We start from the raw sequence: 25,897 nt of genomic DNA, 5'->3' as shown, positions 1-25,897 counted from the left end.
TGGGCTACTGTGTGGTGGTGACGGCGGGCGGGCGGTGGCAGTGGGAGATTTGAGAGACTCAGGGTGGTGGCAGGGGGACCAGAGAAGTTGGGGAGGGGAACGGCACAGGAGGCTGACACTCCCCACCTTCCCTTTCCCTGTCCAGAGAGAGGAGTTAGAGAAGGAGAGTGTGACAGTGGCTAAACAGTAACTCCATTAGAAAACCAAGAAAGTATGTTTATAAAAAGAATCAAAAACCTAGGAGAAAAAAAAAAAAGTGGAGAAAAGTGCGTACGTCTTGCACTTTAGTGGTTTTAAAAATAAAGACAGTACAATGCCCAGGGGGCTGGCTGACAAGTCCCCACCCCCTTTGCCACCACTTCTCAAAACTTAGCCTCCTTTCTCTAAAAATGTCCTCTTTGAGCCCAAGGCATGCTTCTCCTTGGCCCACGTCTCTCTGAAATTCCAACCTGCAGTGCAGCCCTCTGGGGTGGGGGCAGTGGGAGCTGAACAGATGAAGGAGGGCAGCCCTGGGACCCCTGGAGAGGGGTGTGGTAGGCATGTGGCCGCCCACAAGCTAGGTGGCGGGCGAGCTGAGGTGGGGCCCACCTCCTCGGGGAGGCTGACGCTGCAGGATTACCGTGGAGACCACTGAGACGGTGATGGGAAATGGGTGAGGAGACAGGAGGTAGACCACACGGGGCCTCCTGGGCCTCCCGTCCTCCCCTGTAGGGGTGAGGGGGTTTGAATGTCTCCAGGCCTGTCTGTCCAGGCCTGGCTGTCTGAGAAACCTTAGAGTCTCTTCCATCCCGGAAGCCCTGCCTGCCCAGGCGGGTTGGGAAGCTGTGGGAGAAGGAGGGTCAGTCCTGACGAGGCCCTCCTCAATCATCTGGCAGCAGTGGGAACGACAGGGGATCATCTTCCTGCTGGAGTGAGGCCTGAGTCCAGGGGGGATGGGAAGAGGCCTACTGCTGCGTGGGTAGGGCAACATTTAGTCTTGAGGCCACAGGAAACTGAGGCCTGGAGTCAGGAAGACCCTTGCTCGGGATCCCAGCTCTCAGCGTGTCCCACCTGCCTCCCCTCCCGCCCTGCCCCAGGGATGCTTCATCTTCCTCCATGACTCCCTCCGAAGCCAGGCCTCCCTCTTGGGAGGTTAGTCTCGTCTGTCATGAAGGTCCAGCATCCTCTAGGGCGTGGCTAGCTGAGCAGAGTCATTGCAAGTGCTGGACTCACAGGTTTGGGGGAGTCAGCATGAACGCTGGACACCTGAAGACACTGGTGGGCTTACACCAGGCTACACTCTTCCCCGCCTTGTGGCTGCTGGCAAAGAGCCGAAGGAAGGGGCAGACACCCATTCAGAGTCCAGTAAATAGCAGGGGGGGAAGGAGAGAGCCCCTCTCAGGAACAGGTCCAGGTCTTGGGAGGGGTGTGGGGTAGGGTATGCAATTCCTGGCTCAGTCTTTTCTTAGGGGGAATGGCACCCCAGTATCCACTTGGCAGATCCCAGTTAGAGGACGGTTCGAGATCCACAGAAAGAATGGGCAAACAGAAGAGTGAAGTAGGAAAGGTTTACAATACTGGCCTAAGACACAGAAATGTGAGTCAGGGGTTTGGGGAGAGTTGTGCAGAGAGATGGGGCACATGGACGCAGCAGGTCAAGTAAGTCCTGGCGTCTGCCAGCCCCATCGGGCCCTTTGTCCTATGACAAGCGACCATCTCTCTTGTCCCAGCCAAGTGTCCTGTCCGCAGGGCGGGGGTGGGGGGGGGGCGGTGGCAGCGGCAGGAGACCCCCCCGCCAAGTTCCGTAGCTGCAAGCTTCCCACCAGCTGAAATCTATTTGCTTGTCTGCTGTCCCTCCTCATGGCCCCAAGTTCGGTGTTGAAGTGGTCTCCACGGCATCACACCATCAGTGAAGAGCAGAGAGAGCTGTGTTCACAGCGAGGAGGGGTCTCCTTCGCCAGAGTCCAAGCCCCCTTCCCTGGTGGGCTAGCTGCAGCCTCTGAGGACAGCCCTGAGGCTGCCGATTTGTTGAGGAAGTCAGCGGGAACGGGAATTCTCCTGGTTCAGAGTCTGGCTGCCACATGCCAGAACCCTTGAGGCCTCCCTTTGTCCTGGGCCTTTCTTCCATCCTCCACTCCAGGGAGAAAGCCTGCACTGGCCTGGGGGGCATGAGGAGCTTGAAAGGCTCTGGCCCCAGTCCTTCACAACAGGGAGAAGGTGGCCATCTGAGGGCACGGTCTTGTCCCTCCAAAGGCATGGCTGGCCTGTGCTGATCCTTGCTCCTGGCCAGGGGCTAGGTTCTAGAACCTACCTCATTTCTCTCTGAGGAACTGCACCCCTATTCTCCTCTTTCTGTCCTCTGGAATCCCAGAGGGCTTAGAGGGTGGGGACCCAGGAAGTTGCTCCTGGCTCTGTCCCCCTTTCTGCTGCTTTGCTCAGAAGCTGGAACGGGGCAGTTCTGCCTTCTCTGTCCCTCCGCTCCCTCTTCTCTGGCCGGCACAATCGCTTTTCCATTTCCCTGTATTTAAATCCGTTCACTTCCATCCCGCCTGCTGCCATCTCTCATTTCAGTCTCTCTCCTGCTCTGCCAGCTTCAAAGTGCAGGTTCTGCCCCTTTGAAAGGAAAAGGCTGGGCAGGACCCGTGGGTCAAACTTGGACCTGATGTGTTCCTTTGGTGCAGGGCCCAGAGCCAGCGACTTCCGGAGGGTCTAAAGGCTAACTTGAGAGGGGCTGGGGCTGCGGGGCCGCCCCACGGACAGCCCTCGTCTACCTGGCTGGGTGCTTCCCATGGACGCACCTGCACCCGGGAGATCGTGAAGGCACCCGACACCGTGGCCCGCCAAGGCCTTGCGTCTGCCGCTCCTGGGAGGCTGGCAAAAACGGCAGTTACGGGGTGTGTTAGAAGAATATGGGTTTTCTTGGTTTTCCCAGAATGAGGAAGCTCCTCAGAGTCCCCCGAGGAACTACTTTGAAAAGTTAATGCAAACCTTTCAAGGAAAGGAAAGAAGAAAGCAAAAAAGAAAGAACATATACGTATATGCCTTACATATGACTATATGGAGCCTCGTAGAGAAGTCTGTACGAGGCCACCTTGATTTCAGCCTATCCTCCCCCAGAGAGGCCATGCTGGTAGTGAATGGAGTGCCACGAGGGGCTGAAAACACCCGTGTCGGCATGATCTAGTCCCCTTGGAAGAGCAGTCTCTCCATTCAGGGTGCGTACTGCTTTCCCAAAGTCCGCACCGGGACTGGAGTACGCACACAGACGTCATCTTTGTGATTCTGCTCCGGAAAACCTATCTATCTAACAGCACTCGGTTAGTCATTTGCTTTGTTTTGAGAGGAATGGAATGCATTTTAGTTTTCATAAGTTTTGGGGAGGGAGAACCCTCTGCTGGGGGAGAGGGGAGTAGGGGTGGGTCAAGTCATGCAACTTGCTGGCTGGAGGTGGAGACAGGTCGTTTCCTTTCTCCCCTGTGACTAATCCAGATGGGAAAACCCCCAAGGGTGCCATTGAATGCCACACCTGGGGCCGTACCTTCCAGTGCCCAAACGTCTCCCAACTCAGGCCAGGGCTGGACGCAACAGGTGGGTCCAGGCATGGTCCCGGGGATCTTTCCTTCCTATCCACATTCTTCTTTCCTTCGAAACTCGGTTTGTCTCCCCCTCTCCTCTACACGTTCACTTTCTTCCCTTCTCTCTCTCGTGTTCCTCCTCCTTTCCCCTCCCTGTCCATTCAAACTTGCCTCAAAATGAAAATTATTTTTGGGGGCAGGGGGGGTCTCCTTAGCTGTTTGCTTCTCTGCTGTTGCCGGTTTGAAAGTTGAGACCTTGCTAGAGATTCCGAGGTCCTCAGTTTCCTCAAATAGATAGATATATGTATGTTGTTTTTTTTTTTTTTTTTCCCTTAAATGAGATGAAATGAGTGGCGTCCTGGGGTGGAGGGAGGTGCTGGCTGGAGTCGGGGCTGGGGGTGGGAGGGGTGAGGGAAGGACGGGGAGGGGACGCGTCACTCAACGTTGCTGCTGTCGAAGGTGTGGCACTGAAAGTCCCCATCGACATACTCCATGCCTGGCAGCTTCATTCCGTACTTGTCCACGCACCAGCAGATGCCACGTTTGCGGCCACGGGAAGGCTTGCACTGGGGTGGGGAGAGCGACAGGCAGTGAGGATGGCGGCCCCCCGCCGCCCCCTTCCCCGGGGTGGGGGGCTCTGCTCCTGCCTGGCCCTTGTTCTGGCCCTGCTCCTTGTCTTCCCTGTCCCAACCCTCAGGGTTCCGGTATGCCCCCTGCACGGGGGACGGCCCCAGGGGGAATGCTCATTTAGACAGTCTGCCAGTGGCTAGCTCTTAAAATCTCCTTTCTGTCCCCCATCCAGGGTCTCCAACTTGGGATTCTCCATAGGGCTACATGATCTGATGATGATGATGGTGATGGTGCATCATTCCTACAGTACCAGACACTACTTAACACTTCCTGCAGAGTACAGACTGTAAGTGCTTTATAAAGATTAATCCCTAATCCATCATAACTGCATAAGGACCGCAGGTACAATTATCATTCTGCATGAGAGACTGGAGGCAGAGACATTAAGTAACTAGGTAAGGAGGACGTGGCTCAGAAGGGGGAGGGCCAACAATTGACTCAAGGGTGTCTGGCTCTTGAGCCCCAACTTAGATGAAGGGAACCCGTAGGGAGCATCAGGGCCACCTGGGAGGGAAGTTGTTAGAAACGCAGAAGCCTCAGAGCCAATCTCTGAAACTCTGGGGTGGGACTCAGCAGTCAGTGTTTTGATAAGCTTTCCAGGTGATCCCGATGCTCCAGGAACAGGGAGAACCACTGGCCTAAGGTATTAGTATTACTAATACTATACTAATACTAAGTGTGCTAATACTAATACTAATACTGTACTAAGTATTACTGGTTTAACCAACAGCAGTGCTGCCCAAAAAGTAGCCTGGCTGTGAATGGGACGTAAATTATTAGGTGCCTCTGAACATTTGTTTTGCAGTCCTTATCTCTGTGCATGTGTTTATGTGTGTGCTCATCAGAAAACAGTATACGCAGCATGTGAATGACACGGTGATGTAAAGCTTCCTTTTAAATGAATTCCCATTAGTAAGGCGGATCACTAAAACGGAAGCAGACTACAGTACAGGAGGGAGCGGGGAGAGTTCTGAGTGCGGTACTCGCGTGGATATTGGGGGTTCCGGAAACACTACTGTTAACGACAGAAACCGTAAGCATTGAGAGGTAAAGGTTTTCTGGCAAGTGCTGCTTTCAGGAGCCCTCTGAACTTGGGCACGTGGGACAGGGGCGTACCTGCTTTCTCTTGTAGAATCCTTTGCGGTCACAGTTGGGCAGGTACACAGCACGAGGCACCATGCGGGGGCTGGCTTTGAGCTCCTGCAGGGAAGCTTCCATGTGTCTACGGCAGGGGCCCTGTGTGAAGACGGCGGGGGTGAGAGACGTGGCAGGAGCTGAGAGGAAAGCACCTCTAGTGCAGAATGCATGGCCCAGGGCACTGGCAGCCAGAGGATATATGGAGAATTTTATTCCAGCTAGTCGCTCCTGAAGATTTCTCCTCCTGTACCTTTTACGCTCTCTGGGTGCAGGAAGTGTGCAAAGCCTGCAAAGTCCGAGAGACTCACCTGCTCAGATTCTTGTCTCATCTCAGGGGCAGAGATGACCCGGGGATGGGCAGTGTTCTCAGCGCCCCCCACAAACTTGGACTGGGTCAGCTTCTTTCTGCGGTCCTTCTTCACGGCCTCGGCCTTCAGCTCAGAGATGCGGGTATGCTTGGGCCGGAAGATCTTGGGCGAGTAGGTCTCCTCTGCCATCTCGGACGTGGTCGGTTCCTCGTGCTCACGGGAGTCTCTCTCTGCAGGGGAAGGAGGCAGAGGGTCAGTCTCTGGGGCAGAGCCTGAGGCTCGGAGGGTGTCTGCCCTCTAGGAGCTTCCCTGACTGGGGGAAAGCAGAAGGAGGATGGAAGAGTCAGCACTCGTCCAAGAACTGGGACGTTGGTCACATGGTTGGAGTCCAGTGCAGCAAATCTAGGAAGACTTTGCGGGATTGAAAAGACCAGGCTGATCAATGAGGGCGGGTCGGACAGGAGGGAGAGGACATGCTGGGGGCAGGAAGGGGATAGTGGGAGGGAAGGGGCCTCTGGGGCGCTCAGGCACTGGTGAGGGTCTTGCTCACCGAGGGGCTGGCTAGGTAGCCGGGCAGTGGCTGGGGTGGCCCAGAAGGGCGCCAGGTGGAGATGCAGGCTGATGGAGGAAGAGAGGCGACAGCCCAGCATGGACAGGAGGTGAAGTCTATCCCCAAGTGAGGTCTTCATGCTTCCAGGACTATTGGAACTCAGATTTTGGGAAACCAGGATCAGGAGGGTCCTTGGGGTCCAGACTAGCAGGGTGGTGGGGAGCATCACGGCGAGGAGGGGACCCGAGAGAGCTGGACATGTGGGCCTGCAGGGGGGCAGTGCGGGTGGGTGGGGGACCCGGAACCTTGCTCTGGCTCAGGGCTGGGTCTGTGTTCTGGGCCCTGGGAGGCTGAGCATAATTCAGCTCCAGGCCAAGAGAGGCAGACAGCTGGCTGGGACTAGAGCAGTTATATATAGGACAGACTTGGTGACAGTCTATACTTAGCTGACTTATGACCTTTAAAGAAGTAGGACTTTGTTCATTTATTTGTTGATCGGATAATTCCAGCCCCTGGCCTTTTCTCCATCACAGACTTCTAGTACATTCTTATCTCCCGGGCACCCTTCTCTGGGGCTCCCTTTCTCTTCTCGGCTCCTTGACCCCACGGGCCTCGGCAGACCCAGAGTGAGGAGGGCTCCACTCCTCTTCCCAGGTGGGCACGATGTGGCCAGGATGCCCACAGTGAGACTGGGTGTAAGGTGGGCCAGGCAGAGGTGTGACGGCCTATCTCCACTGCCTCTTTTCTTTTCACATTTTAGAAAGAGAAGAATAGGGCTCTGGAGTGACCCCGAATAACTCAGATGAGATGAAGGAAGATCCTCTTCTCCACCCACCTCACTGTCACCGGGCTCTCCAGGAACCACGGTGACAAGGCCCTGGAATGGAGAATAGAAGGAGAGAGACCCCGGGAAGTAGGGAGAGGGGGTGCACAGGGAAGGAGAATCCTGGTGAGAAGACACTGTTTTGTGCCCCCAGGGGCAGGAACCCTCTCTCCAGGGGAACTGCCAGGTGCGGGTTAAGGGAGATGTGTGGGGACCTGGCCTAACCAGGTCCGGACGGCAGGTGGCAGGAAACCCCTGAGCACCTGTTTGTCTCTTGGCTTGGGATTTGTCAAACTTAATTGAATAGGTATCCGGTCTTTAAGGCCCTGGCAGAGGCGTTCCCCGCCCCGAAGGAGACTCCAGAGGTCTGCAGTGTTTTGGGTGGTTAGCTGATTTGGATCTTTCTCCACAGAGGAGGAAGGGAAGTAGTCCCCGGAGAGGGAGATGATGGGGAGACAGCAAACGGCAAAGCAACGGGTGGGCTTTCTCTGAGCAAAATTCAGTGCCAGGTCCCCATCCCCCACTTTTGGTCTTTCTCTCCCTCTTCCCACCTTGGCTTGGCTCCATGTTACGACTCTACAAACCTGCTGTGATTGTTCACCAGCACAGCGATGTGCCCAGCAGGCGGAGGAGAGCCTTCTAGGGTTAGCTAAAGGAGGATGTTTGGAGTAAAGCAACTTTCCTTGATTGTGGGATAAGCTAGCATGGGGTGGTGTGCAGCAGGGAGCAGAGCCGGCTTGGGGGACTCTGGACAAACTGAAATACTAGGGCTCTGTGATCTAGTACATAGGCCCAAATCCGAGGCTCAGGTCTCGGAGAGAGGTGCATGGGAAGGAAAAGCCGACTGTGGCTCAGAAGGGTGGCTGAGCCTATCTTGCTGGGTGATCTGAGATGCCTCACTCAACCTCTCTGGGCATCACCAAGCATCCGGACCCTGAAAAAGCGGTTGGCCACTGGTAGGAGAGAGGACAAGAGATGGTTGCCACTGAAAGGTGGGGGGGGGGGACATTCTGGGGGTGCATGGTCATGTCCTTTCCCTAATCAAGATTGTAAGCAGATGAAGTGAGGGAAGACGGAGGGAGGGCTGGGGGCTGACCAGCACCTGTGAGAGGGCTGGACGGCAACTGTAGAGGCTACTTCAGCTGAGGCTGGAGGGCCAGTAAATTGTCCTCAGGGGCACCTGTGTGGCTGGGCTCTAGGGGTTCCCTCTTCCACAGGGAGATCCCAGGAAGGTGCTTACTCCCAGTGGCAGACAGTATCAGCTCCTGGAATCCTCCCACTAGACCGTCAGGTCCATCTCCCTGTGTCCAAGCAGGAACAAGGACATGAATGTGTCTCAGAGTACTCTTTCTAGTTCTTAAAGACATCTGGTCAGAGGGTGTCATGCCTTCCTCCACCAGATGTGACGCCACCTTTCACGGGGCTTCTCTCTCTGGCCTTAGTGGTCGTGGATGGAGGCATGCTGGCTCACTGCACACCGTTTACTGACAGCTCTTCTCAAGACCCTCCCTCTTTTAGGACCTTTTCTAAGAAATGCTGTGAGCCGCCCTTAACCTTGATTCACTCTTCCTGGGAGGAGGATGGGGCTGTTCACGGGGGTTCAGTCAACTTGGGAGCAAATTTCTTTGACCTTAGTCTTTTCTCTGAAAGTGTTCAAGTATGGCCTTGGGGCTAAGCACATGCTGATACTGGAAAACGATGTTGATTCCCATATGTCCTTGTATGTTCCTTAAGGAACTCAAAGCACTTCTGCAAACCCTCTCTCCTTCCCTAGGGTCACAGAGGTGGGGTTCCTGAGGGCATGCCCTCCCCAGTTCACAGGCTTTTTGGCTGCTTCTGAAGGTCAGGCTTAAAGTTTTCATGTGCCTCCTGGTTTTGGTGCCACGTGACCCCGTGGGACCCATGACACAGAGGGCAGGACCGTGGAGTAGCAAAGATACTCATCAGGGTTTTGTGGTCCCCTGCAGGCTGCAGAGACCGCAGAAATGTAGCAAAACCCCACGCAGAGCTACGGAGATGAAAAGGCCGGAAAGTAAGACCGGAGTGGGAATGCCAGAGCCTGCGAGCCCTACTCAGCGGCTTCCCGGGCAAGTCATAAATAGGCTTTCAGTTTGGGCAGGGTTCGTTTTAGATAAGACAAGCAGGCACATGTAGACAGGCGGCTCCTGTGATCTTTCATCGAGAGAAAATGGACCAAGGTTGCAGAGGGGATTTAGGTGGATGAAAGGGAGGACTTCCTGGTGAAGTCCTGCCCTTGAACAGCAAGGGAGGTTTTAAGTGCAGGAGGCTCTGGAGGCTGTTCCACAAGCAGGCCAATACCTCTCGTGGCCAGTAGATGGCGGAGTAGACTGATGGCCACGGAACATGTCCCCAGCGCTGGTTTCTGGGGATGGCAAGCAATTTTCAGATCTGGGACTTATGTGCTACCCTCCCCGAATTCTCTGACGGCTACCCCAGTCCTCTCCTTCTGTGTATCTGCAGCACGCATTTCAGGAGTCAGGGGGATGGACGGGTGAGGACTGGAAAAAACCCACAAGGAGGGTGAGGGCAGGTATGAGAGCTGGAGGCTCAAGGGGGGACAAGGCAGACCTGTGCTTAGCCCCATGCTGCTTCTCTAATCTGTAGCTGAAAAGTAATCTGGGGTAGAAGAGAGACCTGTCTGAGGTCCCCCCCTTCCCATCTCTAGATGTCATTTTGAAAGGATTCTGCAGCAGATGGAAAATGTGGAATGCTCAGTATTGTTCCCTCCTCCAAGGGTAGCAAAGGCATGGCCTGTGAATTTCGTGATCTCATCCAAAGACCACGGAAGCGAGGGCTACCACATTGTCCTGATGGTTGCCTTCCAGGTGGGTTCTGAGTCTGGTCTGCCTTCCAGCCAGCTCTCTGATGGCCCCTGCCCCTGCCATGTCAGGATGGCCAGCTCAGCCCCTCCTTCATTCATAAGGCACTCCCGGATCACACTGCTGCGCCAGCCTCCACGGAGGCACACACGGGTACACAGCCCTTCCTCTGGCAACAGGAACACCTGCTTGAGGACTACGCCATCTCCCTGTCCCAGCAAACACAGAGGGTGTCTGGCTGTCGGCCCTGCTGCTATAGACCCGGAGGCCTCCTAAGGTGGGCAGCGCCACTCACACCAGAGCGTACCATGCCTGTTTCCCACCCAAGCTCTCTCGAGGGGGCCGGCTGGCGCGCCAGCAGACGCAGGCACATGCTCTTAAGAAGCCTTCTGAGACCATCCTGCTCTCCAGTCCGGTGATGGGGGTGTTGGGGACCATGCTGCGATCTGCCATCTAACCCTCCATCCTGGGACTCTTAGTCATTCCTTAGCACCATGAATGCCTGGTCCAGGGCGTTCTTAACCTCATCATTGAACTCCAGAGAACTCGGGGTGGCCCAGATTCTGCGACGTTGCTTACGGAAATTGAAGAAACCGAGGTGTACTCAGAATTCACAGCTCAGGAAGAATGTAGGGCTTTGCCAGGCCACCTGGACCTGGGGAGAGGAAAGTCTCTTTTTCTAGCCAGGAGACAAAATGGGTTTGCCCAGAATCTCTCTGCAAGGAATGCAAAGGGGAGCTGGGTTTCCTCCAGCTTTCATTCTAACTCCTTCGGTGGAATTTAAACAGTAAACTTCTTAAGGGTGGAGCTTTGTCATTTATCTTTTTCTCTCCGTTGTATGGTATTCAGTATACAATCTTTAAATGGAGAGATGCACAGATTTCCTGGAGCGGTAAAGAGAAGTGGGTCTAGAAGCACGCCTGTAACATAAACTTAGGTACGCGACAGTTCCGTGGACGCCTCGAGAGGTCACCTCACTCATGCCCTGGCCTGTAAGCTTGTAGCTGCTGCAGAGGGAGCCAGGAAGCAGAGGAACAGGTCTCAGGGGACGGGAACAAGTGGGGGCTCCCCTGGGTTTGCAGGGCTTCTTTGATCTAAGGTCGTGCTATCCATGACAGTACTCACTAGCCACATGTGGCCACTAAAATGAATAAATATTAAATCAAATTACAAATTTAGCTCCTCAGTTGCTCTGTCCACTTCTCAAGGACCCATGACCACAGTGGAGAGTGGCTGCTGTGCTGGCAAAGCAGATAGAGGGCATTTTCCTCCCTGCAGACAGTCCCATTGGACAGCTGGTCAGAGGGCACTGATCCACGCCAGGCTGTGGCTAGATGCTTTGCACCCCCTCCCCACTTTGCCCTGTTTCCCCGCCAACCTGCATCCTCCAGCTTTTTGCTAGGGCATGAAGCTTACGAGGGAATGATGGATCAGCCGCTCACTGTTTAAAAAACTGTGAGATGTGTTTGAGTCTCCTGAAGTCTGACCGTTTCCCAGCTGTGCATGCCAAATGAATCAATGACACTGTGTGTGCATGCCTTTGCATAAAGAGTACAGGCACAGGGAGGGGCTACTGAGCCTTCCAGGGGAACTACAGCGTGCCTCCTCCTAGCCGTTCCATCCCTGGCCAGTGTCTGCCTTGCCCCGGTCTCTCTTGGAAGACACTGTTTTCTTTTCCTCTGCGGTCAGTAACAGACATGCATGCTCTGGGCTCTTTTTAACATGAATTACGGGCTGAGAAGGAAAGGAGCGCTGTCTTTTCAAGAGGAAAACAAACCCAAACAACCGTGATCCTAAGGAACAGTTGCAAAAAGACACTGGAGGAGAAATTTGACTTGGGGTGAATGGCAGAGGCAGGGAGCAGGTTCAGAGCCTCACTGACTAGACAAGGAGGACAATGGGCTTGCCCTGCTGAGCTCCTTTCCAGCCCTCACTCTGTTTCAGGTCAGGAAAACTAAGGTACTTACATGCTCTAGACCAATATGAAGTTGGCCAATGTGGGTATGTAACATCTCTATCCTAAACAGAGAAACAGAGACACCAGATAGACTGGTGGGTGACCAGTCAGAAGAGTCAGACTGCCAGAAAGTGTGACTGCCAGCCCCAGATGAGAGCAACCAGTCCCCACCGGGAGAACTCCCTCCGAAGCATCTCCCTGTCTAATGGCATTCCTTCATGGTGCATCAAGGCACCAGGTTTCCTTCCAAAAGATGCAGAGAGAAGAGGCGACCAGCTGCCCTCGATGGCATAGATAGCTGCTGTCAAGTTGGTGACACTCCCCCAGGACAAAAGTCTGGGGTCTCACTCACACATCTCTCACTGTCCTGGGAACAGAGGTACAGAAAGGATCCCCCTCATCTTTCTCCCCTATGGCCAAAGGAGGGTGGAGGGCGGAGAATCCAGTACACGATTTCTTGATCTCCGGGAGACAGGTGGTGATAGATTTACACACATGAGAAATACACACTTACGTACAACGTCCCAGATGAGTATCTCCGGCTGGGTTTCTCTAGAACTGGGGAAGGTAGAGCACGTTCAGTGGAAACGTTTCTATCTAATCAGAAGGGAATGGAGGGGCTAGGTGCAAAGCAGCCATTCAGAGGAGAGGGAGAGGAAGCACTTTGCCATTTCTCTGACCTGGCTACACTTCCACTCATGACTCACCACAGTCCATTCAGAACATTACAATTAGGCAGCCACCTTCCCTGAGAATGGTCCTGGATGACCAGAAGGGGGTGGCAGGGAGCAGGCAGCCAGAACCCTCCCTAGTCCCCCTAAGAAAAGAGAGCTGCTGGGTGTCAAACAAGAGTCCTGTGGTATCTGGCAATCCAGATTCAGACCCTTCCTTTTGGACTCTTTGGGGCAGGAGGGGAGAATGGAGACGTTACTTCCCTTCTCAGGTTGGGGGCAGGGGCACTTGCTGGTGGCATCTATACTTTCCAGTTGGGTAGGCTACTAGCCACAACTGGCCATTCAAGCTTGAAATGTGGCTAGTGGGGTTGACTTTAAAAATTTATTTCATTTAGGGGAGACTGGGTGGGTCAGTCCACTGAGCGTCCAACTCTTGATTTTGGCTCAGGTCATGATGTCAGGGTCCTGGGATGGAGCCCCGAGTCAGGCTCCCACATGATGTGGATCCTGCTTAAGATTCTCTCTCTCCTTCTCCCTCTGCCCCCAACTCAAAGAAAAATTATTTCACCGAAATTAATTTAAATTTAAAAACTAATACTCAGTGTGGTTATTGGAAACATTTGAGTGTGTCTGGAAGGACTCAGGTGTATGAATCCAGTTCCTCAACTGTAAATTGTACGAAACTTAAATATACGGTATTTTTAATGCAAAGTTCGTGTCCAAATTCAGATGTGCTGTAAATGCAAACTACACCTCAGATTCCAAAGACTGCATGTGGAAGAAAGAATGTAAAATATCTCATTGTAACTGCCTGAGTGTATGTGGATATGATAATATCTTGGAAACACGGAGTTAAAATAGTATGGTTAAAATGAATGTCACCTGTTTCTTTTTGCCTTTTGAAAAAAACGTGTGACTAGAAAATTTGAAATTACATGTGTGGCTTGTATTGGATTTCAACTGGCCAGTGCTGCTCTTAAGGGTCTGGGACGAGGGTCCTCTTCGGTGGGGTGACAAGAGAACATGGAGACCAGTCAGCTCAGCTATGATGGTACAACCCGAATGGTTCAGGATAACTAGGGCCCACCTAACTCATCTGTGGGGACCAGCAGAGGTCGAAGGTTGCCAGGTTCTGAGTACAAATTTGATCTGGGCCTCGCCTCAGGTTTCGGCAAGGGAAGGCCCATGTCTGATGGTTGAGGTGGAGGGATGACAAACGAGGTAACTAATCTCTTTATATTTAAACTCCACTGGGGTGCACCTGGCATGTCTAACCTATTGGGAAGAGGACCTTAACTAATCTGCCTTCTCCTTCAGATTCTTAAGAATTCTCTCTGCCATTCCTCAGATCCATCTGAGGCCTCCAGCTGTAATCAGGAGGCCTGCCTCCATTCTCCTTTGGGAGGATGGCCGACATCCCTGCCTGTGTTCACAAACCCGGTGATTTTCTCGCTCTCTTCCTTATGGACTCTTGGGGGCAGTGGTTTTCTCTTCCCCTTCCTACCCCCTGGAGCTCGGGTTTCCTCGTCCTGCTCGCCTGCCTCCATGAAAGGCCTGTGCTGGTAGGGGCTGGTTACCATGGGAAGCTGGCTGCTTCTGGGCCATGTTCTCCTTCCGCACAGTGGGCCAGTGAGGGCCGGCCTGGCTTCCACATCAGGAGAGAGTTCCCTGCAGTTCAGCAAAGGAAGTTGAGTCCATGGACCCAAAGTCTGGGCTCAGCACTGTCCCTTTCCACCCTCCTTGTCCCCATCCCTCACTAAACAACTGGCCTAGGCCAGTCTTGCTTCCAAGACTACGGAGGAAAAGGGAGGCAACAGAGTGTGACTGAAAATAGAAAGGGTGTTGTGTTCTCCACGTTGGGGCCATGTCACTTCTTCCCTTAAAAGACACACTCACCCCCAGTTCGTCTTCACAACCCCTACTATAGGAAGACAAGTATTGCGCCATATTTGCTGAAGGCCTTGTGGCACTCTAGGCAGGGCCCCAGCAAGAGCCCAACTGACAAGTGACTCTGTACCCTCCACCTCAGTGTTCTCATCTGTAAAACCATCGCGTTGAGTGCTACCATCTGTGGGTTCTTTCCAGCGTTGGGTCAATACCTAGACCATTCCTGGGGAGACACTAGGACTGAGCTGAGCCAAGTGGCCAGGTAAAAAAAGACACTTGTCTCTCACTGAGGTTTTCAGTATCTCCTCTGGATTTATATATATATATATATAAAAGGCATCATAATAGAAATCATGGAAAGAAATGGAACTGGAAACACAAGTGGGAGATCTTCTGGATATGGCAGTGGGGAGTATAAGTTTAGAACCAGCTTCCTTGTTTATTTCCTTATTTATTTTTGCAAATATGCAATAAATCTCACTGTTTTGGAAAACACATCCAGATTGCCATTTAAGGATGATCTCTGGGGACTGGAACTTTTGGATCAGCATAGTAAAAATGCAAAACAAAAACTCAGACAAAACCCCTCCAAACTGCCTCCTCGTCTCTCACCACATCCAACCTCCCTCCACCTGCCCCCTTCACTTCTGCTCCCTGTTGGTCCCTCCCTGGTACCTGGTCTGTTTATGGAGTTCTTCCAGTTTCTGGGTGCAGTGGGCTTGGAATGTGCACATCCCTTCTCTGAAGTATCTATGTTCTATGCATTAAATAACCCAAAATTTCAAAGGCATTGCTCAGGTACAAAGTAAAAACTACAGATTAAAAATCACTTTCCTTTCCTACTAGCCATCTCCCCCTCCCGTGCCCCCCTCCACCCCTTATTAAGGGGCCCAGGGCTTCTGTTGGGATTCCTGCTCCCATGCCCTTTGCTGTAACCCTCATAGTGACCTCTGCCTCCTAGGTCAGGTCTGGTCCTCCCTCTGCAGCTGCAAACCCACCTGTCTGCTCAAATCCAACCCAAGCCTCAGCACTGACTGGCAGCTGCTCCAACTTAAAATCCAAGTCCCCAAGGAATGCCGTGGAGCTTGGGGATGGAGAAGGGGGGTGGGGCGGAGTGAGAGGGAGGGAGAAGAAAAGAGAAATATGGAAAGAAAATGAGCTCTCACTGTGGCCAACTGTCCTTGCCTTTCCAGTCTGAGCTGACACAGCAGAAAGAGGGGGAGGGAGGCAAGAAAAGTCAAGTTAAAAGCACCATCTCTCGTCTTCCCAGCTCCCACTTTGGTTGGCTCAGGACACAGCCAGCCTCTCAAAGGCTTATTTCAAAGGGAGGGTGTGCGGGTGGGAAAGGAATTTGGCTCCTTTGGTTTTCCATGATCTTGTTCAACCGAGACACAAATCTGGCCAATAAACCTAACTCTGGGGCTTGACTTCAACATGGCATTTGGACCAGGCTTGGAGAGGATGCTAGGGTGATGGACGCCAAACATCTCAGAGAAGCAAAGGCCGAATTCATTTTTACTTAGGTAATATTTTTTTTTCGTTCCCAGATCATACTATCTGTCCTCTCCCTCTTATTTCTCAATGACAGAACTGAAACTCAGAACCCATTTCTCCCTGTAACCCAAGCTTAATGTCTCAGGCGTTCAGGAGAGATCTCCCAGAACCGGGCAACTATGTATTTCGCCCTCCTGCCCAGAAAGCCACAAGGGTCCTTCTCCAAACAATGCCCAAGCAAAGCCCGGTGCTTCCTTGGCTGGACCTACCTCACCCATATTTATAAATATGGATCAATAAATAACTCCCGTCTCCCGCCTCCCGCCAGCCTCACACACACTGCTCTCTGTTTCTATATCTATCTTTGCCCCAGAACCGGCCAAAATAAAATGCAGGGCCCAGTGCGCTCTCAGCACCCAATTCCCCGGCAGAGCAGACTCGCTCTCCCGTTGCTCAGCAACGCGCCCAGCAAAACACCAGTCTGGGCCCGCCCGCCCTCAGCTCTTCCTCCCAGCAGCTTTGGCGGCCTGCCAACTCGCTCTCCTCAGCTCCCCGTTTCGGATTCTGGAAATGCACTGTTTCTTTTGGTCAAAAAAAGATATGTATCTATATCCATATCTTTCTTCCTTTACGCATTTATCTTTTCACTTAGGTGTGCGCATATATATGCATATCCTCTCTATCTGTATGGCAACCGCAGGAGAGAGAGGCAAAGCCAACTTCTCACTGATGACTTTGGTAAGGAGACATGGTAGTGGGGTGTTGAGGAGCAGAATTTTTGGTCAAGGGGGCTGACACTCTCCTCCCTCTGTTCATTTCCTTCTCTTTATGAACCCTCTCTGCACCATCTCCAACTTTTGGGGGACCCACTCAACAGTTTTCGAGTTGAAAGGCTCCAGCCAGGAGCGCCCACTACCATACTATCTTCTGGGAAGAAGGGGTCAGCTTCTGTCGCCATCCTGCAACAATGGTTGGTCAGGCACCTGCCAAAGGTGGGGTGGAGTCCCAAGAAAGTCTGGGGTGGGGAGGGGAGGCACCTTGAAGGTGGGGGTTGAGGAATGGGCGGCAGAGAAGCCTAAAGGGCATCTTGCTTGGGACAAAAGCCGGTGTGTGTGTGTATGTGTGTGTGTGTGTGTGTGTGTCTTAACGTTGAACTGGAAAGTTGGATGATGAGCCAATTTGCTCTTCCAAGCAATTGCGCGCGCGCGCGCGCGCCTTGCGCGTACACCCTCCACACCAACCACATCACACCAACCACACGGTTGGGCAAATAAAAGCGGGGCCAGAATGCGGCTGAGTGATACCTTGCATACTTTCGATGTGACCGGATTATTACCCAGAGCGCTCGCTTCCAAGTCAGGAAATCGATTCATGCCTTTTCTCCACCCGTCCCCCAACCCCGAACCCCCCCGCCCCTACCCCCCGTCCCGCCCCCAGTCCTCCTGTCCCCCCCCTCCCCCGCCACCGCCCCGTGCTAAGCTCTTCCAAATCCACATCCCCGAAGATGAGGGCGGCCAGGACCGCCTTCGAAAAGTGGCTCTTAACAAAAATAACTCCACAAACCGGCCTCTAGGGCATCTGGGGCCTGCGCGTCGCACTCTGCTCCTTTTTGGCAGGCTGCAGTCCGGAGGACCACTGCCTCTCGAAAAGTGGGGGGCGGCTGAGCGCGACTGGCAAACCCTGCAAGCTTTGCGGGGAATCCAGGCTGAACCCAGGAAAGTTCTCCTGCCGCTTCTCAAGCGCTGACGCACTCTTACCCTGCACGATAGTGTGCAGTTTGTAGTTAGGAAAACTCATATTGAGGTGCCCTAATGGACGGGATGGGAGGGAAGAAAGGGCTTCGCTCCAGTGTGAAACTACACAGAGCAAACACTATTTAGCTAAGTCTTAAGCCCTTTTGGGGAGGATGAATAACCAGATTGACGTTTCAGAGCCCAGATTTTCGTGTAGAACTCATTAGTCTTAAAAAAAAAAGTTAAGATCAGGTAAGTCCAAAAGGAGCCACATTCTAAGGAAGGAGGTGGGGGGCAGAACTGTTTTGATCGGAACAAGCAGCTCTGTTAACTTTTTTTAAACGTCCGACTCCAGACGCAGAGATTTTGGGGGCGGGGCCACTCGGGGGCGGGGCTACTTGGAGGCGGAGGGGAGGCTCCCGGAGCGCGGCTTTTCGGTCTCCGCCCAGTTGATTTTGCATTCTGTGTTTCCAGGGCCCCTCTAGCAGTTACACCACACCCACTTGTGATCCGGTTTGAAAGACTGAGGTGGTGGGGGGTGGGGGGTGAGATTAGCACTGGCGGGGAAGTTGCGATGTCTGAGTTCTATATCCCTTCTTGCCCCTATATCCACCTTTCTTCCTAGGTAAAATCTGAACTGGGGCGGGGAAAAAGGAATTAGATTCAGGGACCAACACTCAACCGGGGAACAGAAATCCTTCTTTCCCATTCCTCTCAGGCCCCCCCCCACCCCTCCCCCCACCTCCCCACAGCCGCCGAGCGTGCTAAAGTAATTTTATCCTTCCCGGAAGGAAAAAAGGTATTTAGCATTTTAAGATGTTTTACCCTATGCCACAAACAATCACACCGAGTCAAGAGCGATGGGTATGCCCGTGGGAGGGGCATAAAAGCCCCCACCCTAAAGGCGTTAGCTTTCAAGCGTTTCTGCGTGTGTGTGCGCGCGCGAGTGGGTGTAGGGATAGAGGGGAAGAAACGCCAGGACGGACTGGTAGGGGGCAGGGGCAGGGGCTGGAAGGGACAAAGGTGGAATCACCACAGAAGACCGGTAACGCCTCTCTCTCTCCAGGTTCCCAGTTGAAGCAATATTTTAACAAAGAGATTTTTTTTTTTTCAAGTTTAGAAAAAAACCCGTATTGGGTAGGTGGGTAGGTGCGTGGAGGAGGGAGCTGATACTGGAACACCCACCTTCTGAGACTGGAAATTGAATACCTAGGGGCTTGGATCTGGAGACCGAATGCCCTCAGAGCCAGTATTCAGAAGGAGGGGGAGGAGGTGGGTGGAGAAGGGTGGGGGTAGGGGCGAGGAGAAGGAGCGAAAGCTGCGAGAGGCACGGCTAAGAAAGCAGCCCGAGGTAGCTGGATCCGTCAGGCTCTAATTCCGAGGTGCAAGGACCCTCCCCGCCCTCCTCCCGGGCTACACCCCTGCTCCAAGCCACTTGCTGGCCCAAGCGCGCGGGGCCAGCTTGCCCCGTGTCCCCCGGCCGTGCGCCGCGTAACTGACTGGCACACTGAGCGCGCTCACCGATCTTGGCTTGCTCGCGGTAGCTCTTTTCGTTGAGGCAAACCCCGCGGCCGTGCAGCAGGGCATGCAGCGGCTTCTCCTCGTCCTGCCGGGGGAGGCAGCGCAGCCCCTGGGCGCAGCGCTCGGTGTAGACGCCGCACGACTGCCCCTCGGCCAGGGCGCAAGTCATGCAGCAACCGCAGCCCGGCTCTTTGACCAGCTCGCAGCCCAGGGGGCTGGGGGGGCACATGGAGAGGGCTTTCTCGTCGCAGGGCTCGCAGTGCACGAAGGAGCCCAGGCCCTGGGCCGGCCCCGCACAGGAGGCCAGCAGCAGGAGGACCGCGGTGAGCACCATCTTCTCCGAGTCTTCCTCTTTACCTTGGGGCGGGGCACGAGAAGCGAGCGTGTAGAGAGAGAGGGGCCAAGAGGGCGCCCGGAGAAATTAAAAAAATTTTTTTTCTGGCAGGTAGAGCAGGTGCCCTCCCCCAGACAATTGCAAAACGTAGGGAGAGATGGAGGGCTGAGGTGCCTGCCGGCAAGTCCCAACTGCAAGGATTAAAGGACTTGCAACAGGTTGGGGGGAAAAGAGCCGCGCCAGGTGCACGCAGAGGGAGTGGAAGCCGGAGAAACAACCCCCCCCAGCCAGACCCGCTCAGAATTACAGGGAGGAAAAAGCCAAAAATTGTTCACCCCAAAGCAACCACCGGAATAATGAGCTCGGAGGCTGTGGAGAAGGGAGTGGGGGTGGGGGGGAGAAAAATGGTGCTGTCTGCAAAAATTTTGTTTAAAGTCTAAAATGCACCCTGCTCCTTTCTAACCTGCAGCTGCCTGCAGCGCGCGGCTGCCGGGGAACAGGTAAGAGGCGGCTGCGGTGGCCGCGAGAGTGGGGGAAAATGTTGAAATCAAGAAATTAAAAAAAAAAAAAAAGGCCCAAACCCCAAACCCTAACACCTCTTTGCTCCCACTCTGCCACCACCTCTTCGAAATTTGCAGGTTCTCCGTGAAGCTCGAAGAAGGGTGCAAACGGAAGAGGGGTAATTAAAAGGAGCAAGAAAAGAGAAAAAACCCCACACCGATTTGTCCCTTTCCTAGCTCTTTTCCCCGGCAGAAGTTTCCAAAGAGACTACGGGCTCCGGTGGAGCAGGCGCTTTTAAATAGACGGCCCCTGGCCTCCAGCCAGTTTGTAGCTGCTATTTGAGCTCCCCAACACCCAACCCAGGCGAGGATGCCAAGGAGCTTTGCAGTACAAACTCACACGGGGTGGGGGTGGGGAGAGGCCTTCTAGACACACGGGGGCTCCCCCGCGCTCCCGGAACAGTGCCCCCCTCCCCCCCGGAATGTAAGGCGGGGGCTTGGGGGACAAGGCTGGGCTGCCTACGAGGGAGGGGGGTGGGGGGGGAGTGCGAGTATAAGGGAGGATTGGAGGAGCTGGTGGACACAATGAAGACTAACTCGGTCTCCCCCTCCCTCCCACCCCTTAACTAGCCAAGGCCCAGGCTGCAGGGAGAAGCATTTTCTTATTAGCCAAGTGGATATATACAGTGCCCAAGAAATTCTTCCCAAGCTTTGGGAAATGGCTGTCTGCTGGTGTCTAAGTTACTGTGTGACGGGTGTGTGTATGTGTGTGTGTGTGTTTGAAGGGGAGTGTTAGTGTAGGATGGCCAGCTGAGAGTAGTGAGCTGAATTAAAAAGAAAGGGGGGGGGGAAGAAAAGCAAAACTGGATTTCCCCCCCTAAAAGCCCAGGAAAGGGGATTTAATTAAGAGCATTTCTCCTGCCCCTGGAGTGTGGAGTGACTGTCTTTGGTTATATGATCAAGAGGTGGCCACTTTCCTTCAGCTCCATTGTTGGCCCAGGGAGGTTGTGTGTGTGTGTGTGTGTGTACACATACACGTCTGCGCACTTGCTCAAGCTTGTGGGTATCTGTGTTGTGCATACTTGTGGGAAGGGATACTCATTCAACAGCAGTGTAGGGAGCAGTAAGTTCCAGAGACTTGTGCTTCCCAGAAGATGCTAAGTCTGAAAATCTTGCCTAGTGACCTAAGGTGTCCTGGTGTGGGGTTCTGGGATGGAAGAAAGGCAGATTGGAGTGATACCTGCCCTTCACATTGTTTTACTGGAGCATTTCTACTGGGTAGGGCCACATCTCTGGAAGGAGTAGGTGACAGACCAGAGGCACACCTTGTTACAAGGCTAACTGGCACACACAGGTACATCTCAGGACTGAGAGCTGACAGGCCGTGGGCCTTGTTCTGAAGAGATCCTGACCAGGGACATCACTATTCTATTTGAAACCTCAGGCAACCTCTTCAAACACTATTGGGTCCCTGCTTTCCTTAGTGAAACAGAATGAAAACTGAAGTCTTAAAGGAAGGAAGGTGGTGATTTCCCTTTGTTTCTGAAATCCACATGGCTGGGCAGCGGACTTTACAGCCGGATCAGAGAGAAATGACTTGTCCTTGCGGCCCCATTTGGGAGGACCTGGGGTGGGATTCACCCCCTTTACATTTCCTTCGTCTCTTTAGAAGTTCTCTCACTTTCCTTTGGAAAAAGGGGCTGCATTTCATGAAGTTTGCCACTAGACTGCACCCTTATCTATGATAAGAATTCTGTCTGTAGGACTGCTTTTAAGAAAATACTTCTCTTGCTGGTTTGGTTCAGGAGCATCTCACTGTATGCTGTTAACATTCCCAGATCCTGATCATCCTGCTTGCTTATCTGTTTGCTGAAAGGCACGTTTTAAAAGACGGCTCAAGCTTCAAGTTGCACTTTTATTTGTATTGCCAGAGGGGTTTTAGGTGTTGGCTGGGTGAGGGAGGAGAAGTTGTGTGTAGTGATTAAAAAAACCCAAAAAACTAAAAACCAACAAGACCCTGAACAACCCCCCCTCCCCCCAAACTGTTTGCATTGCTTCTCCCCTCTGTCTGGGGGCTTGGAAAGGTAGGGGGAGAATTAGTATTCAAAAATTTGGTTGAAATATTTCGGGAACCATGGAGATCATGTTATTTTCCCTTTTGTGTCAAGTTCAGACTGGAAGAGTGGCCCAACAGTGTGCGGTGTGTGTTCTGACCCCTGCTCCTATTTCTGCACTGGCTCAGCGGCAAAGCTGACTCCAAGCACACTGGTAGCATTTAAGATGAATGGGGAAATTGTGGTGCTCCTTCCAGAGAAACATGAGTTGCTAGTTCCAGCCACCCTCTATTCTGAGAGAGACGGCCTCCAGTGACACGTCTTTTTGTCTAGCCGACTTCCAGTGGCTGGAAAATAAAATGTGTGAGGACAGGTAGAAGGAAGAGGGGGATGATTCATGGAGAAGACGAAAAGCCTGTGGAGAGGAGGAGGAGGTAGTGGCTGGGGCTGGTCCTTGGGGTAGCGCGCAGAGGGGCTCTGGAGAGCGCGTACTCTGCAACCCTGTAAATGTGAAGTGACCATTCCGTGTATCTGCTTAGAAATGAGCCTAAGTCATGAGGGGTTGAGAGCTGGTAGGACAGAGCTGCTCTTCTGGGGACCTCGGGCAGGCTTCTGAAAACACAGGAGAAAGAATTCTTGGTAGCCTGGGGCTGTCTACAGTGATTTTTTCCCCAAAGACGGGACTGACCAGTTGGGTTTGCTTGCACGAATCCATACGTAACATAAGAGAGTGGAAGAGAAGTTCTGGTATGTGATGTTGGATTATGGGGCATGCCTATGGGCCTTTCTCCATTCTGTTTCCTTCCTCCCCTCCACTCTGTAGACCTAGATCTGTTCACAATCACCTTTGGAAAAAAAATGATTTGCATCAATGAATTTAGCTAGGAGGGGCTCATTTATTCCTGCCAAATGCAAATGTCAGAGGCCAGGTTCCCTTCCCTCCTTTATTGCTGACTTGCTTTCCCTGCCACGAGCTTCCCAACTCTGCTTCCCACCCTGCCATGTCCGAGTTTTGATGCTTTCAACCACATTTTTCTTGGAGAAGTAAGAAGTTAAATATCATCCACTTGTGTCTCATCCCCTAGAGATCGCTCCTCCCCATTCCTTTAAAAAACTAACTGCATATCAAAACCAAGTCTCAAGAAATGCAACCAAGTAAAAGATTTATGCTTTTCTATGGACAACTTTCAAAGGACGAGTAAGATTTTTATTTTATAAAGCTTGATTATTTTCTGTTGAGTTTTTAAGTGATTTTCAAGGCAAGGGTGACACCCGATAACATAGTTTGGGAAAGCTGGACTTTTAATAGGACATAAAGTATCATGGGTTCCTCTAGTTGGAAAGGAAAAATGTCAGCTAAGGGTCTTGTCTTCATTCTTTTCCTTTGCATTACTTTCCTCGCGGCCTTAGACAGACTTGCTGAAACCATTCCCTGTGCTGAGTAATTACTCTGTGTTAAATATCTTATGAGATTGACATCAGTCCCTTTCCCAGAGACCAGCACACATCAGGCATACTGATGCTGTCACTTCATCTTAGTTTAAAATGAAGGTATGGTCACCTTTAAGAAATAAAGCACCTGGTCGCTCAGGTCCTTCCCCAGGTAAGGGAAGTTAGCAAGACCCCGATCTCTGCATAATGTTTAAAGGCAGCTCTGTTGTAGTGATGGGGCTGAAGGCTAGGTGGCAGAATAGATACATCATTTCAAACACGCCTCCTTTCTCCAAGGGAAAGAAGCAGATGCTGGTGGAAGTCTTTAGCAACAGGGACAGGGGTTGGGAGCCGGGGGGAGCAAAGGCACCGATGGAGGGCCACATCAATACCCTGTGGGTCCTCTGTACATCACCCCGGCCTTACTGATCCAGTGGAGGTGGGACAGCTTCCAAGTCCCACCAGCAGCTATATTCATGATCACTGTACCTTGGAGACAGGTAGGGCCAGGTCAGAGCTTGATTACTTTGGGTTCATCAAAGAATGTCCTGAAGCTTCTCTGATGAATAATTAGAATATGACCTTCAGCCAAAGTGCATAAAAAATCCTCTAAAAAATTTTCAATGTTAATTATGGTATATTTCAACCATTCCAGGAGCAGAAGATAGCGTAACAGATAGCCTCTACTCACCACACACGTTTAACGTGTTACCATGTTGCCATCCTTGTTTGAGATTTTGTTAAAAAGATCTACAGTGTTACAGAGAACAGCTCCCTGGCTTCCCTGCGCATCCCCTCCCCTTTAGCCCCTGCCCCTTCCGTGCAGACGTAGCCACTCTTTTGAAAGAGCTTTCTATCTTTTTGCACAGCATTTTCCCTAGGTTTTACGTGAAGTTTCTTACAGAACAGAATTAGAATGATTTTGAGGGTGAAACCGCAAGCTACTTAGAGTTAATTTTGTAGTGGTGCTTGGTATGGTGGCAATTTAACTACAGTCCACATTGACCCTAGGGCTGACTTTTGATGGAGCTGGAGCCAACTATGACTCACAGTGACTTATATTTCTATGTGAGCAATATGCAAGTTAATAGTTTTAAGAATTGATGTTTAGAAGGCTTCTGGAACCATTCCAGAGAGATATGGCAGAATAGGGACGGCTCCATAAATACAGTTTCTGGTTGGAGGCCTTCTTGGATCATGGGATCTGACATGTTTGTACAATGGACAGCCCTAGAGCTGTGTTTGAATTTTGGAAAAATGAGATTAACCAGAAAAAGTGATCTGTTGTGATTTAAAAAAAAAAAAACAGTGTTGGTAGAATCAGATCTGGGAGGGAGGGGGATGGGCTACATAGGGAAGATGGAATCACATGGGATAGGAGGAGAGAGAGAGTATGTTAACTGCTTGAAGCAGATGCAGCTGAGCCATGAAAAGGCCAAATAAAACCACAGTGCATGGTTGGAATCTAGGTTCCATTATAATTCAAGGGAAAGAAACCGTAAGAGCTAGTTTACCACCACTAGTCCATAGGGCAGATTTGTGTGATTTAGAAAAAGATACCCTTCCTCAAGACACTTTACATCTATTTGTCAGCAAGTTGTTATGAAATACAGACTTTGTTAGAATAAGAAACTTTACTCTCCCTTCCAGGAAATTGTCATAATGAATGTGCAATCTATGGGACTCTTATTATGCAGTACCCAACCTGCGAAACTGTATGTGGTGGCACTGGTTGGAAAAGTTGAGCCTGGGTTCCAAACCATTAGGAAACACTGTTTTTCTACGAGTGTGGAAAGGATTGGTCTAGTGACATGGTTATCAGAGTTGAGCCTGAATGGGCCTGAGACCCTTCGAAGCAGCTGACGCTGGCTGACTCTGTTCTCAGCTGGGCCAGTCTATACCTTTGTGCCATTCCTCAGAGGAAACCATGCCTTTCCATGCTTGCATGATTTTTGCACGAGCTGTTCATTCGGGCAAGAATGCCTTTTGCCTCTGATCTGATTAGTGAACTAATCATTACTAAGGATGCAATTGAAGTCACATCTACGTAACAGATTTCCCCAACTCACATGTGTGATTTCCTAAAGAAACCTATGTAGCAGCATTTATCCTTTGTGGTCCTCTGTGTCCTCATCAGTAAAATGGGGTGGGGAGGGGGAGACTTATTTCCTACCCCATATGGTTGTTTTGAGCCTTGATCGAGGCAGTGTCTGTGAGCCTCATTAATGCTTACTCAGTATTACCTATGAGACCAAATCTTCCCCTTTCGACAGAGTGTTTTGAAGGACCCGGGGTCTTACTCATCTTTGTCTTATTTCCACTTGTCCTTCTCTTCCTACTTCTTGGCCAGGAAATCCCAGGACAGTTCCTAGCAGAGAAGGCCCTTAACAATTACTTATTAATTACTCTTGAATGAAAAACATTTGCTGACCCCTAATGATTCCAACATTTTTCTAATCACCCAGTTCTA

The 25,897-nt window shown here is 52.0% G+C and overlaps 1 protein-coding gene across 2 annotated transcripts; it reads right to left on the bottom strand.

The window, feature by feature from the left end:
• Nucleotides 1-1,534: 1,534 nt before the first annotated feature.
• Nucleotides 1,535-20,212, bottom strand: IGFBP5 (insulin like growth factor binding protein 5). 2 transcript variants are annotated; one of them, XM_080799126.1, is made up of 4 exons: nucleotides 19,109-20,212; nucleotides 5,630-5,859; nucleotides 5,301-5,420; nucleotides 1,535-4,120 (listed from the first exon to the last, which is right to left on the bottom strand). In XM_080799126.1, exons 1-4 carry the CDS (start codon nucleotides 19,440-19,442, stop codon nucleotides 3,989-3,991), a joined length of 816 nt encoding a protein of 271 aa, XP_080655252.1. In that variant the 5' UTR covers nucleotides 19,443-20,212; the 3' UTR covers nucleotides 1,535-3,988. The 2 variants fall into 2 exon arrangements, with proteins under 2 accessions (XP_080655252.1, XP_080655253.1); XM_080799127.1 differs by lacking the exon at nucleotides 19,109-20,212 and adding an exon at nucleotides 6,180-6,531.
• Nucleotides 20,213-25,897: the final 5,685 nt, after the last annotated feature.

Source organism: Martes martes (assembly GCF_963455335.1).
Source record: "Martes martes genome assembly, chromosome: 3".
NCBI lineage: Eukaryota > Metazoa > Chordata > Mammalia > Carnivora > Mustelidae > Martes > Martes martes.
This window is presented reverse-complemented; position numbering and strand designations above follow the sequence as displayed.